The sequence below is a fragment of the Hylaeus volcanicus genome, chromosome 4 (genome assembly GCF_026283585.1).
Source record: "Hylaeus volcanicus isolate JK05 chromosome 4, UHH_iyHylVolc1.0_haploid, whole genome shotgun sequence".
NCBI classification, from domain to species: domain Eukaryota; kingdom Metazoa; phylum Arthropoda; class Insecta; order Hymenoptera; family Colletidae; genus Hylaeus; species Hylaeus volcanicus.
In genome coordinates, this window is record NC_071979.1 from 24013865 (window position 1) to 24034674 (window position 20810).

At 38.0% G+C, this 20810-nt stretch overlaps 3 protein-coding genes across 10 annotated transcripts; 2 read left to right on the forward strand and 1 right to left on the reverse strand.

Moving 5' to 3' along the window:
- Positions 1 to 9075: 9075 nt before the first annotated feature.
- Positions 9076 to 10540, forward strand: LOC128874947 (exosome complex component CSL4). 2 transcript variants are annotated; one of them, XM_054120151.1, is made up of 5 exons: positions 9076 to 9437; positions 9503 to 9637; positions 9714 to 9949; positions 10041 to 10122; positions 10181 to 10540. In XM_054120151.1, exons 1-5 carry the CDS (start codon positions 9401 to 9403, stop codon positions 10285 to 10287), a joined length of 597 nt encoding a protein of 198 aa, XP_053976126.1. In that variant the 5' UTR covers positions 9076 to 9400; the 3' UTR covers positions 10288 to 10540. The 2 variants fall into 2 exon arrangements, with proteins under 2 accessions (XP_053976126.1, XP_053976128.1); XM_054120153.1 differs by having other exon boundaries at positions 9085 to 9437; positions 9503 to 9618; positions 9701 to 9949; positions 10181 to 10513.
- A 164-nt stretch (positions 10541 to 10704) lies between these two features.
- LOC128874946 (TBC1 domain family member 7) lies at positions 10705 to 13056 on the forward strand. Its single transcript, XM_054120150.1, has 5 exons — positions 10705 to 10862; positions 11001 to 11350; positions 11434 to 11718; positions 11808 to 11937; positions 12025 to 13056. The coding sequence occupies exons 1-5, from the start codon at positions 10821 to 10823 to the stop codon at positions 12118 to 12120; spliced, it is 903 nt and encodes a 300-aa protein (XP_053976125.1). The 5' UTR covers positions 10705 to 10820; the 3' UTR covers positions 12121 to 13056.
- Positions 13057 to 13141: 85 nt separating this feature from the next.
- Positions 13142 to 20115, reverse strand: LOC128874945 (hippocampus abundant transcript 1 protein-like). Of its 7 annotated transcripts, none has more exons than XM_054120149.1 (9): positions 19826 to 20115; positions 16768 to 16989; positions 16161 to 16562; positions 15864 to 16085; positions 15364 to 15647; positions 14967 to 15264; positions 14743 to 14893; positions 14497 to 14547; positions 13142 to 14412 (listed from the first exon to the last, which is right to left on the reverse strand). In XM_054120149.1, exons 2-9 carry the CDS (start codon positions 16897 to 16899, stop codon positions 14363 to 14365), a joined length of 1590 nt encoding a protein of 529 aa, XP_053976124.1. In that variant the 5' UTR covers positions 16900 to 16989; positions 19826 to 20115; the 3' UTR covers positions 13142 to 14362. The 7 variants fall into 7 exon arrangements, with proteins under 7 accessions (XP_053976124.1, XP_053976121.1, XP_053976122.1 ...); XM_054120146.1 differs by having other exon boundaries at positions 14722 to 14893; XM_054120147.1 differs by having other exon boundaries at positions 13142 to 14547; positions 14722 to 14878.
- Positions 20116 to 20810: the final 695 nt, after the last annotated feature.

The window sequence follows — 20810 nt, forward strand, 5'->3', positions numbered from 1 at the left end:
TTTATACATGTATATATTTACAGATACATCGACATATTTATACAAGCATACACTTAGAGACAGCAAACTAATCATTTAATTTAAACAAATATCTTCAATAGATATAAAGGGTACCAATATTCATGAGACTGACATTATATATTACATGAACGTGGTCCTAAATTGAATAACGCATGAAACAATTCCATACAATTTACATATACTCTATCCAGAAGTAACAGAAACTAGAACTGCCAGCCTCGATCCATCCCAAACTGTTCCCCACAATCTAAAACTCAAATTTCTGGCCAACAAGTGGCGTCGAAGCACCAAAGAAGAAGACGTTCGTTACTCGAAATTTTCATCGAGATAAGGTTTTCGCTCGAGCCTGATGGTGAGTAACGAGGATCGCGATTACTGGGCCCCGAAACGAACGCGTTCCGTTTTTCCCTGCGGGCTTCACCCCGGTCCGCGTCCACGGGACACCTGCGGAAACCGTTATGGTCATCGTACAGAGATTCCGCCTAATAAAGACATAATTCTATCCGATAGAATCTACAGCGGGTTCGCGCGTACCCGGTATATCTTTACGAGCGACTGCCTCCGCTGGCGTCTAATTCGAAAACAGATCGAATGTCGGACCGAACGGGCCTCGAAGCGTCGTCCGTTTCACGTTCTTTTCCCGGAAAAGGGAACGCTTTCCGGCGATTTACGGCCTCGTTAAGGTGTCCCTCGCCGGCGTGTACCAGGCCCCGTCGCGGTTTAATCGAAATTGATTATTAAATCCACGATCGCGTAGGTGAACCTCGCCGTGGTACTCGCGCGTTGTAACGCCTGGTATCTGTCGAGGATCTGGTATTCTCGCGATTTCAGTTGAAGTCTCGTGGGCGGACGGTACACCGCTCCGAACAATTAGGGAACCGCGTTTCCAGGCCAGGTGTACGCCAACTTTCTAGAGAGGCCGGCAGGGATTCACCTAGGCGCTCGTGGAATTCTTTGCGACCGAGTAACAGACAGAGGGGGATACGGAGAACAGGCTTTAAATTCAAGAATATTACGATTCAGTAACGTGGAATACTCCGTTCGTAGTTCAGGTAGCTCTGTCGGCAACGCGAAACGCCCTGTCGGTAAGTCCGTCTATCAATCAGGGTTCTACATTGCCGTATCTCACCGATAGGTTGCGCTGTGTTATCGACAGAGAGCTCTACCCGATCGCTTTATCAACTGAGAACAAGGATCGCCACGTCATCCATATATAGATGACAGGATTTTTCATTAAAGAATTAAATAAATTACTCCTGAAGATGATATGTTAAGGAAAGTAAATCTGCACGGGATTCATAAATTTCTGCGATATTGCAAAAATAAGTACTGGTTTATATTCGACAAAAGTAATTTTCAGTTATGTAAAAACAATGTGTTTTTGTAAAAATGTTCACGAGTTGTTTGGCAGTCAACCAGTGTGAAATGAAGACAAACCAAGTCAGCCGAGAACTTTGTACAATACTTTCTGAAACTCTGACCTTAAATACCTCTCGTAGCATTACCTACAAGCACCGAAAGCTATGTATAGTTAAATCTTCCAGCATTCAAACAAGCGTTCATCTTTTTTATCCAGATAAGAATATCGACTCGGGAAAAATGGAAACTCGTTTCGAGTTCCCACATCGCGATCGCCGTTACTCACCATCCGTACGAGCACAGTCCTGACGCGATCGTTCGTAGATCACGTGCGCGATCCACAGATCTACGGCTGGTGCTGCGATCGGTAGCAGGGACCATAAATCTGTCCTTTTTCGCGGGCACCGTTAGCTTTTCGTGCCTCCTGGAACGGGATTCCACGGGCTGAGACAGTCAAGGGCAACGTCGAAAGGACACAGGGGTACGCGGACAGATCCCTGTCGGGATAACAGCCTGGAATTAGACGAATTCTCCAGGACGAGAGTCCTGTTACGCCCGGGGGCTGTTTCCGTGGAAAACCCAGCGATCGTATCGCGTGGAAACGTATTTTCATTTCGGTTGTGTCCAGGGTCTCGCGGTTTTTGATTAATCGCAGCCAGCTTCCATTGGCTCGGAGAATGGAGGGACGTCTGGGGAATTTTAATAGCGCGTTTGGGGTTGTTTAAGATTATTACGACACCGAGGCGTGGAATTTTAATGCGACTCGAAGATGTTGCTATTGGTAGAGGGATCCTGGCCCATGTATTCGCTTTTGTTGTCTCCTAATACAAGTGTTTGATATATTACTAAGTGATTGATGTCGTATAACGTAGTGTATCGAGGATGCTAATATTATTAAATACGACATTTTTCGTCATGTGGCCATCGACTTCGTTCGCTAGAACACAAGATACACGTATTTATGTCCGCCGTCTAGAGATACGATTTTCGTCCGAACACTTTGCGAAACGTTCACTAGCATACTGAAACACAAGAATAACACGAAAGACGAAAGTTTTCTTCGTGTGCCCGTCGATTAATAATATTGCGAATAGTATTGTTGCGCCGGAGAGTTGCGCAACGTGGAGTATTCATTTTATTTAGTTTATCGAAGGATAACCGGACGTTTATAAAAACGAACAACAGCAACAACGCATTTATTAATCGATCAACTAGAACACAAAAAGATTTCGGAACGTCCGGACTGTACAATATTTATCACTGTTCTAATCATCTAAATAATCGCCGGTTCTTGAATGGCACCCGGGAGCAACAATATCATAGCACTGTGGAGTAGTATCAGAAGGACTTAGATCGAGTACACAGTAAATGACGTTGAGTAATACGAAGATACAACAACGCTCGGATACTCCGAGCTTTCTTAATCTACCGTTTTATATAGTTTGGCAGAGTTTCATACGTGTGAACACGTATTTCCATCAAACCCCAGCTGATCACACCACGATCGTTAATTAATCTCGAGCTGTTTTGCTCGAGAGAATTTTAATTCCGCCTTCGCGGTGTTGTTCGGGGTTACCATCGTACCAAAGGATGAACAATTCGAAGCCTGGGAACGTTAACGTGTACACCGCGAACGGCTGTATTGTGCAAGCCCGTTTCGCGGAAGTGCTCGATCGGCCGACGGACTTCGGGAGCCAGTTCGTTATGAAATTTTATGTAATTTCTGTTAGCGCAACGTCGAGCCGTGACGTGGGTCACTTTAACGACCAATATTATCCACTTTTGTGTACCATTCGTTTAGCAACCATTAAGGCGTTTACGGTCTGGCTAATTCTAACAGCCGTTTAGCACACGATGTTACGTGCGCTAGCAATTACATTATTTTCCTGTTATTCAAATATTCGAGAGGCTCGGGCTAGTTTAACGGTCGGTCTAATGCCTATAATCAGCTGAGTTATTATTATTATTCTACTTGCTCGCTATTAAGATTCTTTACAATCCGGTCGATCCCGATAGACAGGCCGCTACGTAATTGCGCGTGTAATTTCGTCGATCTTCTGTGTTCTCGTTACGATAACATCTGTTACCGTGCATTTAGATGAATTTCAATCGCGCGTAAATTATGGACAAGCGGTTCAGGTCTCGGCGTAATTATGCGCGGCGTTGACGTTACTGCGCTGTTTTCTAATTCATCCCTGACGTTTGGCTTCGGGTTTAGAGCGGTCGTAAATTTCCTTCGTTAATAGTTACGAAATATTGTTTTACGTTCTAGGGTTTGTCGAAGAGAATTCCCTGGATATTGGACACTTTTTTTTTTTTTTTTTTAAATGATCTTGTTTAAGGTCTCATCGACGTCTAGGTCATTTGCGACTAGTTGTTTATGTAAATGTCACCCTCATACTTTCTGTAGGAACCTGTAGGAGCTATAGTACCTATAGCTCGTGCTACGCGGCGCGTTCTTTTCGCATGAATTTAAAACGCTATATTCGTGTTAGATGTGTTGTTGTTAAAACAAAAGTAATTAATTCAAAAGACATCCTATCGGCTAACATCGTTTATTAACATTGCAAATTTAAATTATATTCTCATGTATGTAAATATTGGGTTGTCCGGAAAGTCCATGTCGATTTTTGGTAGGTGGTACAGGTCTGAATATATCGAAGTGGTTGAAAACAAATAACACGTATACATCCCTTAAAAGGAATCCCTTAGAATTCGTAAATTTCGATGAGAATATAAAAATGAGCAATACGACAAATGTTAGATTCTACAGTTTCTAATTGTCTCGAGACAAAATTTTAGTTCTGTAAACATTTCCATGTGAATCCATGGCAGTCAACCCGTTAAGAAAAAATCGAGGTTCTCGAGAGGTTGGTGTTTACAAGCAGTAATCTCTCGAGTAATCTCTCGAGTAATCTCTCGAGTAATCTCGAGTTGACCGAATGGTCACTCGAAAAAGTGGAAAACCCGAACCAGCTTCGACATTTCCACAGAACTATCGGGACCATACGGACGTTCTGGTTTCCCGCCGCGATACTTGACAAACGATGCCCCATAATGTCCCGAATAACAGGGCACCATTGACTCTTGTCATTGTCGTACGGGACATCGTCGAGCACCAGCCACCAGGAGGTCCCCACCAGGCCGCTTACTTATTTTCCCCCATTGTTCTCGGCCCCCCGGTGGCCCTTTTTCCCCCGTTCCGTCCAGTTTTCGCGCTCAGACTTTACGACACGCCGTGAAACCGTGTCACGTTCCGTTCCCTTTTGTCAGCCGGGCCTATTAACCGGTTGGAAACGTCTTCCTCGTAACGAGACCCGCTCGGTTACCACTTCGTTACGTGAAATCTGCGCGAAATCGCCGAAAGTAACGGACCCACCTCTCGGAAACGCCGTTCCCCAGAATCGTAGGAGAGTTTCATTTCGAAGAAAAATACTACTTATACTAATTAGGGGGGCAAAACTGATAAGGTTGGAGGGGACAGTCTGGATAGGTTCTATTTAAAATTGTAGTTTTGCTTATTTTGGTAAGGCACAGTTAACGATGTTAGAGATGGAAAATCTACTTTCCATTTAGGAATTTTCACGAGACCTTCCTCGGTGCCTCCGACTATTTAATCAACTCCTACATCCACTAAACACTCCTCCCAACGTTATAAAAATTGATAGGAAAAGCTCCAACGGTCAGAAATAGCATTTATGTTCGTTTCTGAGCCCAGTACCTATTTTCCATCGTTTAGGAATTTTCGAGAGATCTTTCCCAGTGCCTCCGACTATTTAATCAACTCCTACACCTGCTAAAGACCCTTGCCAACGTTATAAAAATTGATAAACAAGACTCGAAAGTTCTTAAACCAGAGTTAGAAGGAGAAGGACCTCGTTTTTGAGCGAGGTCCAGACCTGGCTACGCCATTGTGTCGGTGGCAATCGAAACGCCATTAGTACCCGGTGGCATTAAACGAGCGTGTTCTCGAAGCGGGTAGCCATCTTTCTCGAGCGGCTTCCACGGAAATTAACTACTCGCGGTGGTTCGATTCGAAATTCATTAATTTTCCAGCGGGTGCACACACGCCAACCGGGCCGATCACCCGCGGTGTCCGCGCGCTATTAATGCGCGGCGAGCCGCGTTTCGAAATCGAATTACACCTCGATGGAATTAGCTTCCGTCAACGAGCCGCGTCGTTGCTCTTTATTAAACCCTCGCACCTGTCCCCGTCGTCCAGTGACCCTCCATAGATCCGAAAAAAAACCGCGATTTGGACATTTCGAAACGAAAGTGGACATTTTAGGGTTGAAAAGTAAGGAAACCCTAGCTTCCAAATTGTCACCCTTTGATGTATTGAAATCATTTACGGTAATGGTAAATCAATGGTAAGAATCATTTCATCGGGGGTGAGAATACCAGAAAGAAGATGCTGGTAGCTCGCATGGTTCTCGAGGTGAAAATTCATTCCTGAAGACAATTTTTGGGAAAATATTTAGCGATGCTAATACATCAAGGGGTGGAAATTTGTGAAGCTAGGGTAAGGCTCGTTTTAATTTAAAAGACTGGAGGAGGGTGGTGGTAGCTTGGATCATCCTCGAGTTAAAAATTCATTGCTGAAGACACATTTTGAGGAAATTAGCGATGCTAATATATCAAAGGGAGAAAATTTGAAAGCTAGGGTTTCCCTAAAATGTCCACGTTCATCACAGTCGTGGCCCTGCTAGAATCAGCCCTCCTGGAATTACCACCCCATGGTATTATTCATAAACCGGTCCATTCCCTGGCTAATCGAAATCACGAGCGCCATTAAATCGCCTGCGGGGACCGCGCCCCTTAATCGCCGCTCGACGACGTTGCCGGGCCCGATTTGTCATCCACGAAATTGAGTCGCATCTGCACCAGGTCCCGTGCACGTCCGGGGTCGTTCAGCTTCCGAGGACAAAGCGGAACATCGAGCATCAGCGCCACGAGCAGCCGTGTGCCCACACGACGGTGCTGTGTCGCGGTACACGGTGTCCATCGGACAACATAATGCCAGCCAAAGCGAATATATACGGGCACGGACCATTAATATATGGCCACGGGGACCATTGTTGCGAATTAGGTACCATTGAGCGGCCTATTGTCGACGACGACAAGGGGAGCCGGGGCTGCTCGGTCCGCCAACTGCGTTTTGATCAACTCTACCGGATCATCCTCCAGGTCTCTTTGTCGCTGGCTTCCTCGGGCTCGATTAATTTTCTTCGACTCTTTCCCGTTCTAGACCCCTTCGTCCGGACGAATTCGAACGGAAGACGTCGCGAGAATAAAAACTGGAGGGGAGGGATTCCGGGATACACGCGGCGGGAGCAGACGAACAGGATGGTTTTCGTTCAAAATTTGTTGATACTTGTTGAAATTTTGGTTGAAATGAAAATTTGGTTGATTCAATCGAAGTCGAGTGGGTGTACCTCTTAAAGACATTTTCCTAGGCTCTTAATTACGTTCATCTTAGGTTATTTCATGTACCTGAATATATAGAACGTGAGACTAATACTGATACAAGAACCACTCAGTAGTGTAACGAGGAATGTATTTAAACCTTAAACACTGAATAAAGATAAGCAATCGCTCGCAAATATAGCCATCTAGCGGCGAGCGCCGAAGCTCAAGTGGAGCGTGAGTGCGAGGAGGAAAGACGGGACGAGGAGGACTCCGACAAGGACGGAGAGCGTAGACTGTGCGAGAGAGATGGTAACATGATGCGACAAGGATGGAGAGAGAGAGAGAGAGAGAGAGAGAGAGAGAGAGAGAGAGAGAGAGAGAGAGAGAGAGAGAGAGAGAGAAGGCAACATTGTGCGACAAGGATAACGACTATATCTGGAATAAAAATAAATGTACAACCAGCTAGGAATAAGATACATATACACATGTAATATACATATAATACTATGTAATATAATACTATATAATACTATAATTACCAATTATTCTTTAATTCTTTACTCCCTTAATTTTACCGTAATAAAATATTGACTTAAAAGCGTATTTTCCTTACGATCCTCTTAACGAAAGTTCGACCAAGTACGAACCCTCCAGTAACGAATGCGTAAAAGTGGTACAGGAACGACAGCCACGCGATCGTTGGCACAGTGATGCCATCGCCTCGCGGAAACCTGATGGAAATAGATAAATCAGTTCTCGTGACAATTAATTCTTTTACATGGTCAAAGCATTGGTTAGCTCGAGGATGAGGGATCGGTGTCGGATTCCACGATCATCCCTTCGACGAGTTTTCGCGTGGATCAGGTTTAGGCCTCGGTGAAAATAAAGAAATCGAGGGCGAAGCTCGATGCTAATGAGAGGATGGTTGAGGAGGAGAATTAGGATTGCGGGGCACGTTCCTTGGAGCGAGAGAGGATCGTACCGCGGTGGACGGACTCGGTTTCGGTTGAACGTGCGACAGTGTCAGGACGTTAACCGTGAAATATCCATCACTGCCGTACCGAGAAACCAACGACGGTGTCCTGGCTTCGGTGGATCGGGTTAGATAAATGTAATAGTCCATAGTTCAGCTTGCTAACAAGGCTAGCCCCCCAGATCCGAGATAAAGTCGCGGTCCAGCTGACTTTGCCTGTTTATAATGAGGCCTAGCCGGGCCCGATCACCGATTAGGGCATTCTTAGGCGGTACTTCATCAATCACCGAAATCGCCGCCGATTTCGTGACGCGAAATACGGAGAGGCAGCCAGACCGGCGTGCCTCGCGGGGACAAATGACTCACAATCGATACACGATACTCGAAATCTATTTCGAGACTGGTTCAGTCTACTCGTGTGCCAACAGTAGCTATCGCATTTTATCCATCATAATTAGCACGCGGAAAAAAATGAATACTTCATCGTCAGCTGGTCTTATCGTCGCGAGCATGCTCGAAACACTGACGAGAGTATCTAGCTCGTCCTCTAGCGGAGAGGACGCTTAATAATTGGATGCTTATTTAATTACGAATCCGCAAATTGGTTGTAGGTAAAGAAGAATATAACGGAGCGCAAGCGCCATCTACCGGCGTTATACAGAGTCCAGGAGTGAGACGAAACGAACACGATAGAGAAAAGGTGAACAGTGTTTTTATAGATGGTGATGCTCGCTAGGCCTCTGTGGCGGAACAGAGTCCTACATTACCGACGACGCCCTCTGTCTCACATCGGAGGAAATAAAATATAGTTGTTACTAGTAGTTACACCACGCGTCGAATTCTGTGATAATGTGTCGACCTGTTGTACCGATTGTCAACTGCAATTAGGTGTCGCTTCGAGCGTTATCGACTAGGAATGGAATGAGAATGCAACCCTGTTAGGGGTAAAAATTAAAGCTAAACACGCCAAGAATAATTTAATCGAAAATTGTTAAAATCTACGTTCTCCTGAGAAAGAATTGTTTTCAAATCAAAATCAATGAGATATTACAGAGAGAACAGGGGAGCCGGAGGAGACGTCTGGTATCCTACTTGTCTCTGATTACCAGATGGTTATCCTTTATAGTATAAAATATAATATATATAAATATAATATAAAGTATACTTTTAGAAATTACATATACATACATACTTTACAAATTACATAATTACATATATATTTTTATTTACATTTACATTACTTTTACTTATGAACAATCTAATGCTCTTATTCTTTTTGTCCCTCACAACTTCCTTTTCCTAGAGACTCTAACTTACCAGCCTCTTTCAATTTAACCCGCCATTTCCTATTTTCGAAATGCACCTTAACCTCAAAACTTTCTCACAACCCTTATTTCCCCTCAATCTTTACACTTTCCTACATCCAATAGAAAATTATCTTATTATTTACTTCTAACATAAATCACAATTGTCATTCTTCTCGCTCATATACCACCGTCCTTTCACACAACCTACCTAAACATCAGTATTAAGTACTGTCTGCTTCGTATAGTGTGTGTGTATTGCTCTTCTGTTGACAGTAACATAATTTTAATAAATCGTATGACGCAACTGAAACATTTTATTATTTGAAGTATCATGGAAAAAAATAAAGAACTTATTGTTTGTGTGCCAGGTACGTAACCTTGATGAAACAATGTTGGTATATAAGTAACAGATAAAATACATTTTCTTTAACAGGTCAGAGATTATGCACCTCTGATAAAGTTAACATATCTGGGACTGGAACTTACGAACAGCAAGGTTACATTTATTCAAAACTTGCAGGTGTAGTTAAATTAATACCTCAAGAAAATGTAAGAGCAAAGATTTATGGTACAGTTGATATATCTTTAAGTAATGCAGTTTAATTATTTGAGTAATGATATAATCTTTTAGACTCGTATTGTAGAAGTACATGGAATCACGGAACAAAGTATTGTCCCAGCACCTGGTGACATTGTAACAGCAATGGTGACCCTTGTTAACCAAAGGTTTTGTAAATGTAGTATAAAATGTGTTGGTGACATTGTTTTGACAAGACCCTACAGAGGAATTTTAAGGAAAGAAGACGTCCGTGCCTTGGACAAAGATAACATTCAAATGTACAAGTGTTTTAGACCTGGCGATATTATTCTTGCTCGAGTTGTATCCTTTTCTTATTACATTATCGTGTTTATTTAAATACAATTGAATGTTAATTATGGAAATGCATATTTTATTCCTATACAATTGCTAGATGCCAATGACAGAAGCACATACTTATCAACTAAGTACAGCTGAAAATGAATTAGGTGTAGTTATAGCGCAAAGCGAAGAAGGTGAGACATTGGAAATAAATAAAATATGTTCCTGCTATTAATAACCATCATGTTACAGGTGTACCTATGATACCTATAAGTTGGACACAGATGCAATGTCCGAAAACGTTACATAAAGAATTCCGAAAAGTAGCAAAAGTGGTGCCAGAACATGCTGTAGAATAGTAACATAACAGGTTACTTTTTCTCTACTACTGACTGTTTCCTTTACAAAATAAAGCGAATAAAGTAAACTGTAATTATTATAATAAATTGGTAGAAATTATTATTATAATCTGTTAATAATACAAGTTTTTAACTTAGTGACGTCCAATGTACGATTGCTTTATTATAGTTTATTATTTCCATATTAGGGAGTAAAGAAAATTTTCAAGAATCTTCACTTTTCATTGATACTGTTCTACTTGTTCTCTACCTCATCTGTGGTATAAAATATAAGATTCGAAAAAATAGTGTATGAGAACATATTGCAAAATTATGTGTATATCATTTATAATTATCGACCCCTTTAGTTAGTGGCACCATCTCACAGAAACAGTAGGAACTATTTTTTCTACAAACTTGAGCGTTTTGTCACCGATGGCGCCACTGGTATTAAAGCTCGCTCAGTGAGCGGTGACTTTTCTGGATGCACTCTGATGCACTCAGTCGCAGTGTTTAATTTGGATGCAATGAAATGTTTCCTTGTTGATTAGAAAATGGCAGATGAACGAAATTTTCGATCATCTTATTACGAGAAGGTAAACACTTTCAAACAATGCCTTTCATACACCGCCTAACCAATATATAAAATTCATTAAAATGTTTGTGTATGATATAAATAAAATAAACAACAATAAATGATTTTGTTAATCAACCGTGTATGTGTTAAAACGTAGGTGGGATTTCGTAGCGTCGAAGAGAAACGATCTTTAGAAATATTACTAAAGGAACGTCCATTTGACAAAGCAAAATTAAAACAGTTCTGCTTGAGGTTTACGGTTCCTACTATACATAGAAATTTTCTCTGGAAAATATTATTGGATATCATACCAGTTTATGTAGATAGTCATAAATTTATAATGAATCAAAGAAGACTGGAATTTCAAGATCTGCATAAAGCGTTGAAAGTTACCAAGATCTTGGATGAGTACACAAAACCTCATTTAGTAGTTCTTACAATGTGGTTATTGCGTACAAGAAGAGCAAAACTTGATATGAGTGCCCAATTAGAAATTCCCTTGCATAGGTTTCTCTCAGTTTTGATATTTTCTTTAATAGAACTATAATTCGTTAAATTATTGTATTTACCAATGTATATATTCATTTTAGAGCTATGAGTAGAATGGCTGAAACATTGTGGCATATTGTAGATACAGACATTTATGATGAAAAACTTGTAGACACTTATTGGATATTATGTGGCCTCTTAGACCAAGTACAAAAGTTTCACAAAGAAGTCAGCAGGTTACAAGAATGTACTTGTACATTGTTAGAAAGAGAAGACTCAGAATTATATAAACACCTTATTAAAATTGAAGCACTTCACAATATTCCATATGATGTTTGGTTTTGTTCATGTTTTGCAGGAACAATATCTGATGGTTCTATAGCAAAGTTCGTATTATATTTCGATACAATTAAAGAAAGAATTATAAACATTGAATTCTATTATAAAAAAAAGTTATTGTATCTATTCATTACAGAATTTGGGATAAAATAGCTGTAGGTGCATACAGAATATTAATTTTTGTCACTGTTGTGACTCTAACAACCTTAAGACGAATTCTACTGCGATGCGAAAATATAGACAATGTGTTAGATACTATTGGCAATGTATGAAAATACCTATGTACATAAATACATCTAGATGTGTGTACATAGTTGAATAGCCGATTGATTCCATGAAAATATTTTTTTCAGATAACAGAAGAAAGTTCAGAAGTAATTGTTAATAAAGCAATTGAATCTTGGCAACAAAGTGGGTCTACATTGATAACTATTTCACAAACTATTTAGAAAGATTTTGGAGTAGAAACGCATTGTAATGGATAATAGAATATATAAAATGTAAATATGTAAAAAGGTTTCTAATGTATACAAAAATCTATATCTGTGTAACATATGTCCTTATATCTTAAAAATAATTATTTTTATTGATGCATTCGTCATACATTTTACATATACAATTACTTAATTTATAGAGGTGTTAAGTCTTAAACTTGGACTTTATTCCTAATATTGTGATTCTTTTGTTTTCTTTTTTGCAATGTTATATTACAACAGTGTTAATGTACTCCAGTGTGTAACAGCAAGTTAATAAATTTCTAAATCAGGCGAAAACATAAAATTGTTGTATTTTATGCCTGTATCTCCAAGAACTTAATTGCATAATATAATATGCACTTTCATGAATTCATATCATGTTCTCAATCGTAATTATTAAAGTAGTTCTGTCGTATGTTTCTCACTTGTGCAATCATAATGGAATTTTATTCCACAGTTTACCTTAACGATAATATAAAAACAATATTAAATTTCGATATGCATAGCACTTTTTAATATCAGATTAATTCCAAGCAATGGAATAGTACTGATGGATTGAAATGTCCAAAGATCGATTGAACTTTCTTTTGAACTTTTACAAAAGAAATAATATATTGCGATGTATGTACATTCTTTCTAATTTAGAAAATAGAAGGATTCTTGGAGAAATGTAAGATCATACAAAATTTTATTTCTTATTCACGCATTGCACCATATTTCATGAATTCCTACTGCTTCCTAACATTACGACTTTTGAGTAGATCTTCTGCTACTATTCATTCTTTGGTTTTTGCTGGGATATGAGTATCCCCTTTTATCTCTTAATTACCTTGTAACAAATAACGGCAATAACTTTGTGTATGCTGAAAAATTATAGTAACGAAGCTAGATTCACTTCACAAACGTTTAGAAGAAATTATATACTTCTTAAAAAAAAAAAAAAAAAAAAAAAAAAAAAAAAACTTTTAAAAAAATTTTTAAAATTTTTAAAAAAAAAAAAAAAAAAAAAAAAACCATTAGCAGTGTGCAAAGATTTTAGCACATGATCAAACTTCATCATCGTAAATCGATACTAAACAATGTTGGCAAATTTTTACTTCAGAGAGTTATACTATGGCAATGCACATATAGTTCTGCAGACACTAATTCTCTCATAAAATACAAGTGAAATGCACAAATACACTACACTATTGTTGTATTTACTTAACATCAATGACTCCAATTTATAACATGCATATTTTAACATTAGGGAGACGTTGCAAGCGTTCAATTAATAATGTTTGCAACATTCTTAATCAAAATGTCCCACTGTTTTTTTTAAGGTTAAAAGTATAATTTTTGTATAAATTGTTTTTTTTTTCTGATTAAGGCCATTGCATTCATTTTGCTGACGTCTAATTATTAAAATTAATATTTTATGCAAAGAAAATAGTTGACGTACTTTACAAACATCAGCTAACTCTTGCTAGGTATTGTATGCAACTGAAAACTTATTACCTACTTTAGCTATTTAGAGTTCATTTACAGTGTCTGTTCTTTCTTGTACTCGTCTTTCTAATTTAAAAGGTATGCTTAAAACAAAGGAATGCATGAAAATGAAACAAAATATATTCACAAATAAATAATAGGATTTTGTTTTTCAGACACGATTCACAAAAACATGGAGACTAACCTACATTTGAGTTTCATGATATGTGCGACCAAACTAACAGGTGCTTTAGACCTAAATAAAAAAAAAAGAAACTATTAGCAACGAATGACGTGATGATAAAACAAAAGGATTTGACATAAAAAGTTTTGTAATTTTTGTTATAAGTCTAGTAAAAATACTGGTTACAAGTTTCATTCATTTCACAGTTTCATGCTATTGGCAAGCTACATAAACTAGGAGTCACTGATAAACGAATCAAGGTATCCAGTGCTTGACTTAGTACAAGTTGGTACTAGAATCGCTCATAAGAAAAGAACTAATATGATTATTCTTTTTTTTTTGGATAACACAACACCTAAACAGATTGAATTCTGTTTCCAGCTCAACCTACATGTCATAAAACAAGCACTGCTCGTAAAAACGTTTCATAACCTAAATATTAAATGGATTGGTAATCCTAAAATCAAACTCAATTATTGACTTAAAGATGTAGTATAATACAATATAGACAGCTCTCTTAAAGTCCTTGCGAAGTAGGTGCATTCGATAGTAACGACCGCTTCTCTAAACATAGAGTTTCGTCACTGGGCAAGGATACACATCCCTCTTCTTTCCTGTGTTATGTTTGAATTTTGACAATAGCTATAGAGCAGCAGAGTTACAATTGTCGACTAGAGGTGACAACGGTCCTATTTTACCTTTTCCACTTCCTAGTTTGTCTGACTCATAGTGTACATCCAATGATAAACCTTAAATTGTAAACAAATTAAATGCAGTGTACATAAATGTATCTTGTATATGTATGTATACGATACTGATCCCTGTATTATATAGCAACATTTAGCTGACAATAGACGCAAATAAAAACCACCACCACCAAGAATACATTTGACTTTTAACATAACTGTCAACCTTTAACGTACATTTCTGATATGCGTATTTACCGGAGGTCCTCCGGGAGGTGGATGGATGATGTAACGATCCTGTTGGCATTGTATTTGATTCGGGTATAAATGCAGCTACCAGTAATGCACATATCACAAGTAATGCACCAAACACAAATGGTGGTCCTGGTACAAGCTGAAACCACCATTCCTTATTTTAGGTATTATTGGTATTATTGTTAAATGATTGCTAACAAGAATATTTCACTCGTAATAAAACCTACCTGGGTTACTAGTTGTGGTATAATATCAAGATGCGTGGCAGTTCCTGTTTTATTATTTTCATCGAAGGGAGATGGTTTTGCAGGAAGGGGAGAATTATCGTTGAGATCAACGCGAAACAGATAGAAGATTACTCCAAACATAGCTGGCCCAAGACCGTTGCATAATCCACGCATTCCAGTTATCATGCCTTGTACCAAACCCTGCTTATCAGCATCAGAATGCATAGATATGAATGCAGAAATCGCAGGATATGTAATACTCGACACAGCGGCAAGTACCCCAGCAGACCACATCATCCTTGAATTCGCAAAAGTATTTCGTAAATTGAAGTAATCCCGTTTCGCGTCTTTTATTTTTTCTAAAGATTGTTTCATGAATATAAATAAGATTTGTTACCAAGTTTGGGAACCGAAGCCAAACCACATAAGTTGTAACATCTCAAATAAGAGGCCTAACATTATAGTATGTTTGCAGCCAAGGATCCTTATTAAAACACCCAAGACAATCTGTGCTCCGACACTCAAGACTCCAACCACAGCAATAAAAACTGCTACCATCAAAGCAGTAAATCCCATAACCTTAGTCAAATAGACAAATATACAACTATATTGTCCCGCTTCAGGAAGATAGCTCAGGAACACAGTAATACACAATATTAAAATTGTGTGATCTTTGCCAACCTGAAACATCATAAATGGATTAGGAATTTCGTTTTTGGTACTTGTCGTATAGCGTAAAAATGTCTTTTCAGCACAGCCCTATATTTGCGCATTTCGTTTAAAATAGAACACAAGAATTTGTAATTGCAAAAGTATGTCTATTTTTACACGCAAACTCGCTAATTTGGATGGATTTCAAGTACATTTCCATTATATATGCTATAATTAATCACTTGCCTTTCCAAGGTAAGCAAAAGGATCTGCCTGCTCCCAAGATATAGGTGCTGGTGGACGAGCTTTTTCAGGCAAACTTTCAGGTACAGCCACTAATATAAAAAACACATCCAACACTGCAATGGCAGTTGCTAATGCAACTACAAGGTTTTCCCCGTACACTTTCATAATATGATCTCCTAATGCTGGACTTACTACCATACTTGCAGCAAAAGTTGCAGAGACCTAGTGAAATGTAGTAATGAAACGAAAATCACTCATTCAAAATTTGTTTAATAAAATTAATAATGTAATACTTACCATACCATATGCTGGAGATCTTTGATGTTCCTCTGTAACATCGGCAACATATGCAAATACCACTGAAAATGTGCAAGCAAAGACACCGCTGATGGAGATCATAGCAAAGAACCACCATGTGTTAATGCTCATTAGAGGAATCGGCGCACACGTGAAGGCTACTGTGATGAGTAGAAAGAATTTTCGACCCCACACATCGGACAAAGCACCGATTAACGGCGCGGAAAGAAATGACAAGATTCCTTTAATGCCCATTATCAAGCCATTCATCAGGAACGTATGACTTGGAAATGTGATATTCAATACAGAGATAACAGGCATGGTTAATAAACCCCATGCAAAAAATTCCAAAAATATTACAACCAGAGCATGGTACACACTTGCCTCTCCAATGCCAGAACTCTGAAAAATAAAGACAATAAATTATATAAATGTGTCCCCTTCGAATAACAAAATGAATACACAATTCATAAGCAGCCATGATATCTATTTGCTGTACCCAGTGAGTATGGAACAGTAAAAAGATAATTTTATACGACATAATAATATCATAATTTTCTTTGAATTTATCAAAACTATAAGCACTTTGCAAATTATGACAGCTGACCTTAAGATGCCTGTAGCATTGCTGAGTAAATGTAAGAGGTGTGAGTTTAGCAATAGCATGTTCTTGGCTGTTGTGAATTTCAGAACAGGAAGGGCCCAGGCCCTCTGCTCCACCTTTTGCCCCGGGGGGCATGACCCCTAAGAAGTGCTACTATATATATTTCTTTCCATATTTACGATTCTATTAATTTTTCATTTATCAGTTGTTCAGATCCATATAATACTGTAACGAATAACCTTGACTTAGCACCATATCAATTTTGCATTACTGTGCTTCTTTAATGAGGTTTATGCATTAATTCTGTACTTTCTTGTAAATTTACTTGCAGTATAGTCTTTAAATCTGCTTCTATAAATGTCCTTATTGTATCACATGTATCATTTTGTCTAATGAATTACAATCTAATTATTTATTTTTTATAGTTTATATAGATTGTATTAATCTTAGCAATGGTAGTATAAAATAACTGAATTAGTAATTACAACAAGCTTCTTTCCTGTTTCCATGATACTAAATTCTTATTATTGTAAGTTGTGCCATTAACAAAAGTTAAACAATTAGATTGACTATGTAGAAACTATGAGTACGCCACTTATTAATATGAAAAATATTGTGCAGGTTTGCTATTATCGTAAAAAACTCTAAATAATTTCATGAGGTAAACAAGGTGTGCCTGTCATTGTTTCATATAATAGATCGATTATTCTTTATTCAAATAATTCCATCATCATGATTTTACTTCTCTTTCCATCTGTGTAGATCTGTAGATCATACTTCTCATCTTTCTTTTCTTTTTATATTACTCAACAACATAAATCATTACTGTCTTGGAAATATATCTTTTCTATCGTGCGCACAGACTTATGGAAAGATTTGAAGTACTTATCACATACTGTAGTCTCAACAACTTTCAAGGGCAGCTTATTTAAAGAGCACTACATTGTTAACAGGTTACAGTCTAAACAAATACAAGAATTCTTTTTCTTTACATAGTGCCATTCAAGCATTTCCTTTTCAACCATTTCTGTTTGTTAAAAACAACTGTCACGTTTCTGTCAGACATTACTCCGTTTATTGTTTATTAATAACTCGATAACTGAATGTTGTTTTGTATGACGTCACACGATTTATCATAATTCCGAAAAGACGTGTACAAACGAAATAGCCGCTGACATTGAAATTTTCTGTGAAAATTGTACGACGAAACGTTACATTACAGGCATATTAAGAGAATGGTATGATCGGTAATGGATATCAACTGATCCATCGGTTGGAGTAATCCTTCTCGGATTTAACGTTTTTCGATGTCATAACTTATTGTCAGCACTTCATTGTCGAGATTTTCAAAACCGCATACTTTATCGACGATTTCTCAACTTTTATAACACACACTTTTATCTCTTTCGGTGGAACTATCGAAAAATTTAATTATAGAAACTCTGGACCACTGCATTGCAACTCTGACACGACATCGAAGCCCCCCTCCCTACTTTTAGCGATACACTCTAAAGCAGTGTTTCTCAAATTGTGATCTTCAGCCCCTGTTGGGCTGCAAAACAGCTGATTTCCACCTTTTGTTTGGTCGAAATATATCGAAGAAATGATCGTTTAATTCTACTTTAGAGAGTCCATCAACAGTTTTCCTTTGTTAAGGGGTCCTTGGAAAAGAAACATTTGAGAAACACTGCTGTATAGTTCTTACGTCGACCTTTACATTGCGCCTAACCTAAAAATCTACGTACGAAAAATGTTGTATCCTATTAATCGTGCATCTATGACAAAATGTTAAAACGAAAAGTTGTTTCGCTTTAAAGGATTTGAAATCGATGTATGTTTATCATTCATTCGTTATTCGGAAAGATAACTTCTTGTCAACCGCATATTGTTCGCAACTGATCAATATGCGCAAGAACGGTATTGCTCGAAAAACCTGTACATATATAATATTACTTTAATATAAAAAAAGACCAATAATTTATCACTCTAATAAGGGACGTTAATATTTTGATAAAAAAATAATCGATGTATTTGTTTTCACGAGCGTGCGATTTACGGTTTTATAGATAAATCATAATCGCGATAATAACTTACAAGTTACCATTCTTTGTTCTTAAAAATCTGTTTGTTCTTTACATATTCATTAATATAATTGAAATTAAATATTTAATTATTTGTTTATTTGTATTAAATTTTGTTGATATAAGGAAACATTATTTATAGAATGCAAACAGACAAAAGAATCTGACATCCTATAAATATTATAAATATTTGTCAACCTTTTTTGTGTACAAATAGTAGTTGTAAAATGTAAAAGTGAAGATAAGAATTAAACAATTATCCATATAGTTAAATTAAAAGGAAAATGATATAGTCTAGGACACCTTTATATCTTTATATTGATAATTTTTATCTTCAAGTAAGACCTAACATTTCATACAGCGAAACAAAGAAGCTGGTTGCAGGTTGTACTCCATTAATTATAAAATATCAGGAATGAATAGAAGTTAAAGTTGCTTGTATTATATTTAAATGTTAACATGATTATCATTACAATATTACATATTACAATCAGTATTTTATATTCTTGATTGAAGGGTAACATAAAATAGATGCTCGAAATAAAGACTTATCAAGTCGCAAAACGATACATCTTTGATGATTCAAAATTTTTTTACATGAAATGTGCAAATTGCATTTCACAACAGTCATCTACATGAAAACAAATCTTACTAACAAATATGTATGTACATGAAAATGAACAAAGATTCAGCCATGTGTCAATGATATACAATTACAATTTAACCACGCTAAAACTCACACAAATTTCCATAATTATGAATGTTACATATCGATTAGCATTTAATGCGGAGATCATTTCGTTATTATTTACTGTTTTATGCTACTTGACAGAGAATAAACACAGAATAGTATCGTCATACACGCCATGCATTCAACGAAAAATTCGTACTTACTTCCAATGCGAAATCAGAGGTAACACATAAAAGGATAAAGATGTAACTTAAAAATCTAATAGATATTAAACGGAATTATTCAGTACCGTAATGTCCCCATCCTTAATAATGAACTTTCGGCTTCGTACGATCATGCCCACGACCTTCTTTGAGACCTTGGCGGGCATATTCACGCACTGCGCACACAGACTCTTTCGCTTTTTTAGTTTCATTGATTCCTAAAAATTCGATGACACCGTGCGAGTCATTTTTCAGTGATAACCTTTCACGTAAACACCAAAGGGGATTTTAACTTTAAATCGTTCTTAGATCGCATCTACATAATGCAACAAACCACATTTAACCATGTCCGCAGACTACTACGGACTACCAGGTAAGTACGATATATTTTATAGAGAGCATAAACTAGGAAATTCACAGAATTCCCACGCGATGCCAGCGCCCCTAGGCTATCATGTAGTGAAACATTTTCTTATCTACAGGGTGTCCCAAAAATGTTGTAACATCTTGAAAGAGGTGGTTCGCGCAGTGATGGGCAAAACCCTAGGTTTCGAATAAATCTGAAGTTTGCCGATATGTTTGTCTCGTTTCCTCTTTTGAACATTTTCTAGAGAAAGAAACGAGACAAACACATCGGCAAACTTCAGATTTATTCGAAGTCTAGGGTTTTGCCTATCTCTGGGTTCGGAAGGTGATTTGAAACAACTTTGTCCTTAGCGAAAATGTTATCCGAGGCTTCGTTGAGGAGATATTAACAGAAAACCCCGACCAATCAGAGTGCGCGTATACCGTTGGAGCGGCCGTGGTAGGGAAGACTACGGGCTAGGCGGCCGCGCTCATACGCTACCGCGAGCGCTCCATCGGCATACCCGCGCTCTGATTGGTCAGTGTTTTCCGTTAATATCTCCTCAACAAAGCCTCGGACAACATTTTCGCTAAGGAAAAAGTTGTTTCAAATCACCTCCCGAACCACCTCTTTCAATGTGTTACAAAATTTTTGGGACACCCTGTACAGGTGCGGCATTAGGCTGCAAGGCTTATTTAAAAAGTTCCGTTTTAAACGCGGGAATA

What these genes read in the sequence shown, in the direction of transcription:
- LOC128874947 (XM_054120151.1), top strand. Translation starts at nt 9,401, where the DNA reads ATGGAAAAAAATAAAGAACTTATTGTTTGTGTGCCAG. An exon ending in ACTTATTGTTTGTGTGCCAG is followed by an intron (nt 9,438 to 9,502) that starts GTACGTAACCTT and finishes TTTCTTTAACAG; the next exon opens with GTCAGAGATTATGCACCTCT. An exon ending in ATATTATTCTTGCTCGAGTT is followed by an intron (nt 9,950 to 10,040) that starts GTATCCTTTTCT and finishes TACAATTGCTAG; the next exon opens with ATGCCAATGACAGAAGCACA.
- LOC128874946 (XM_054120150.1), top strand. Translation starts at nt 10,821, where the DNA reads ATGGCAGATGAACGAAATTTTCGATCATCTTATTACGAGAAG. An exon ending in GATCATCTTATTACGAGAAG is followed by an intron (nt 10,863 to 11,000) that starts GTAAACACTTTC and finishes GTTAAAACGTAG; the next exon opens with GTGGGATTTCGTAGCGTCGA. An exon ending in TCTGATGGTTCTATAGCAAA is followed by an intron (nt 11,719 to 11,807) that starts GTTCGTATTATA and finishes TATTCATTACAG; the next exon opens with AATTTGGGATAAAATAGCTG.
- LOC128874945 (XM_054120143.1), bottom strand. Translation starts at nt 16,899, where the DNA reads ATGCCCCCCGGGGCAAAAGGTGGAGCAGAGGGCCTGGGCCCTTCCTGT. An exon ending in GATCTCCAGCATATGGTATG is followed by an intron (nt 16,086 to 16,160) that starts GTAAGTATTACA and finishes ACATTTCACTAG; the next exon opens with GTCTCTGCAACTTTTGCTGC. An exon ending in CTTTTGCTTACCTTGGAAAG is followed by an intron (nt 15,648 to 15,863) that starts GCAAGTGATTAA and finishes ATGATGTTTCAG; the next exon opens with GTTGGCAAAGATCACACAAT.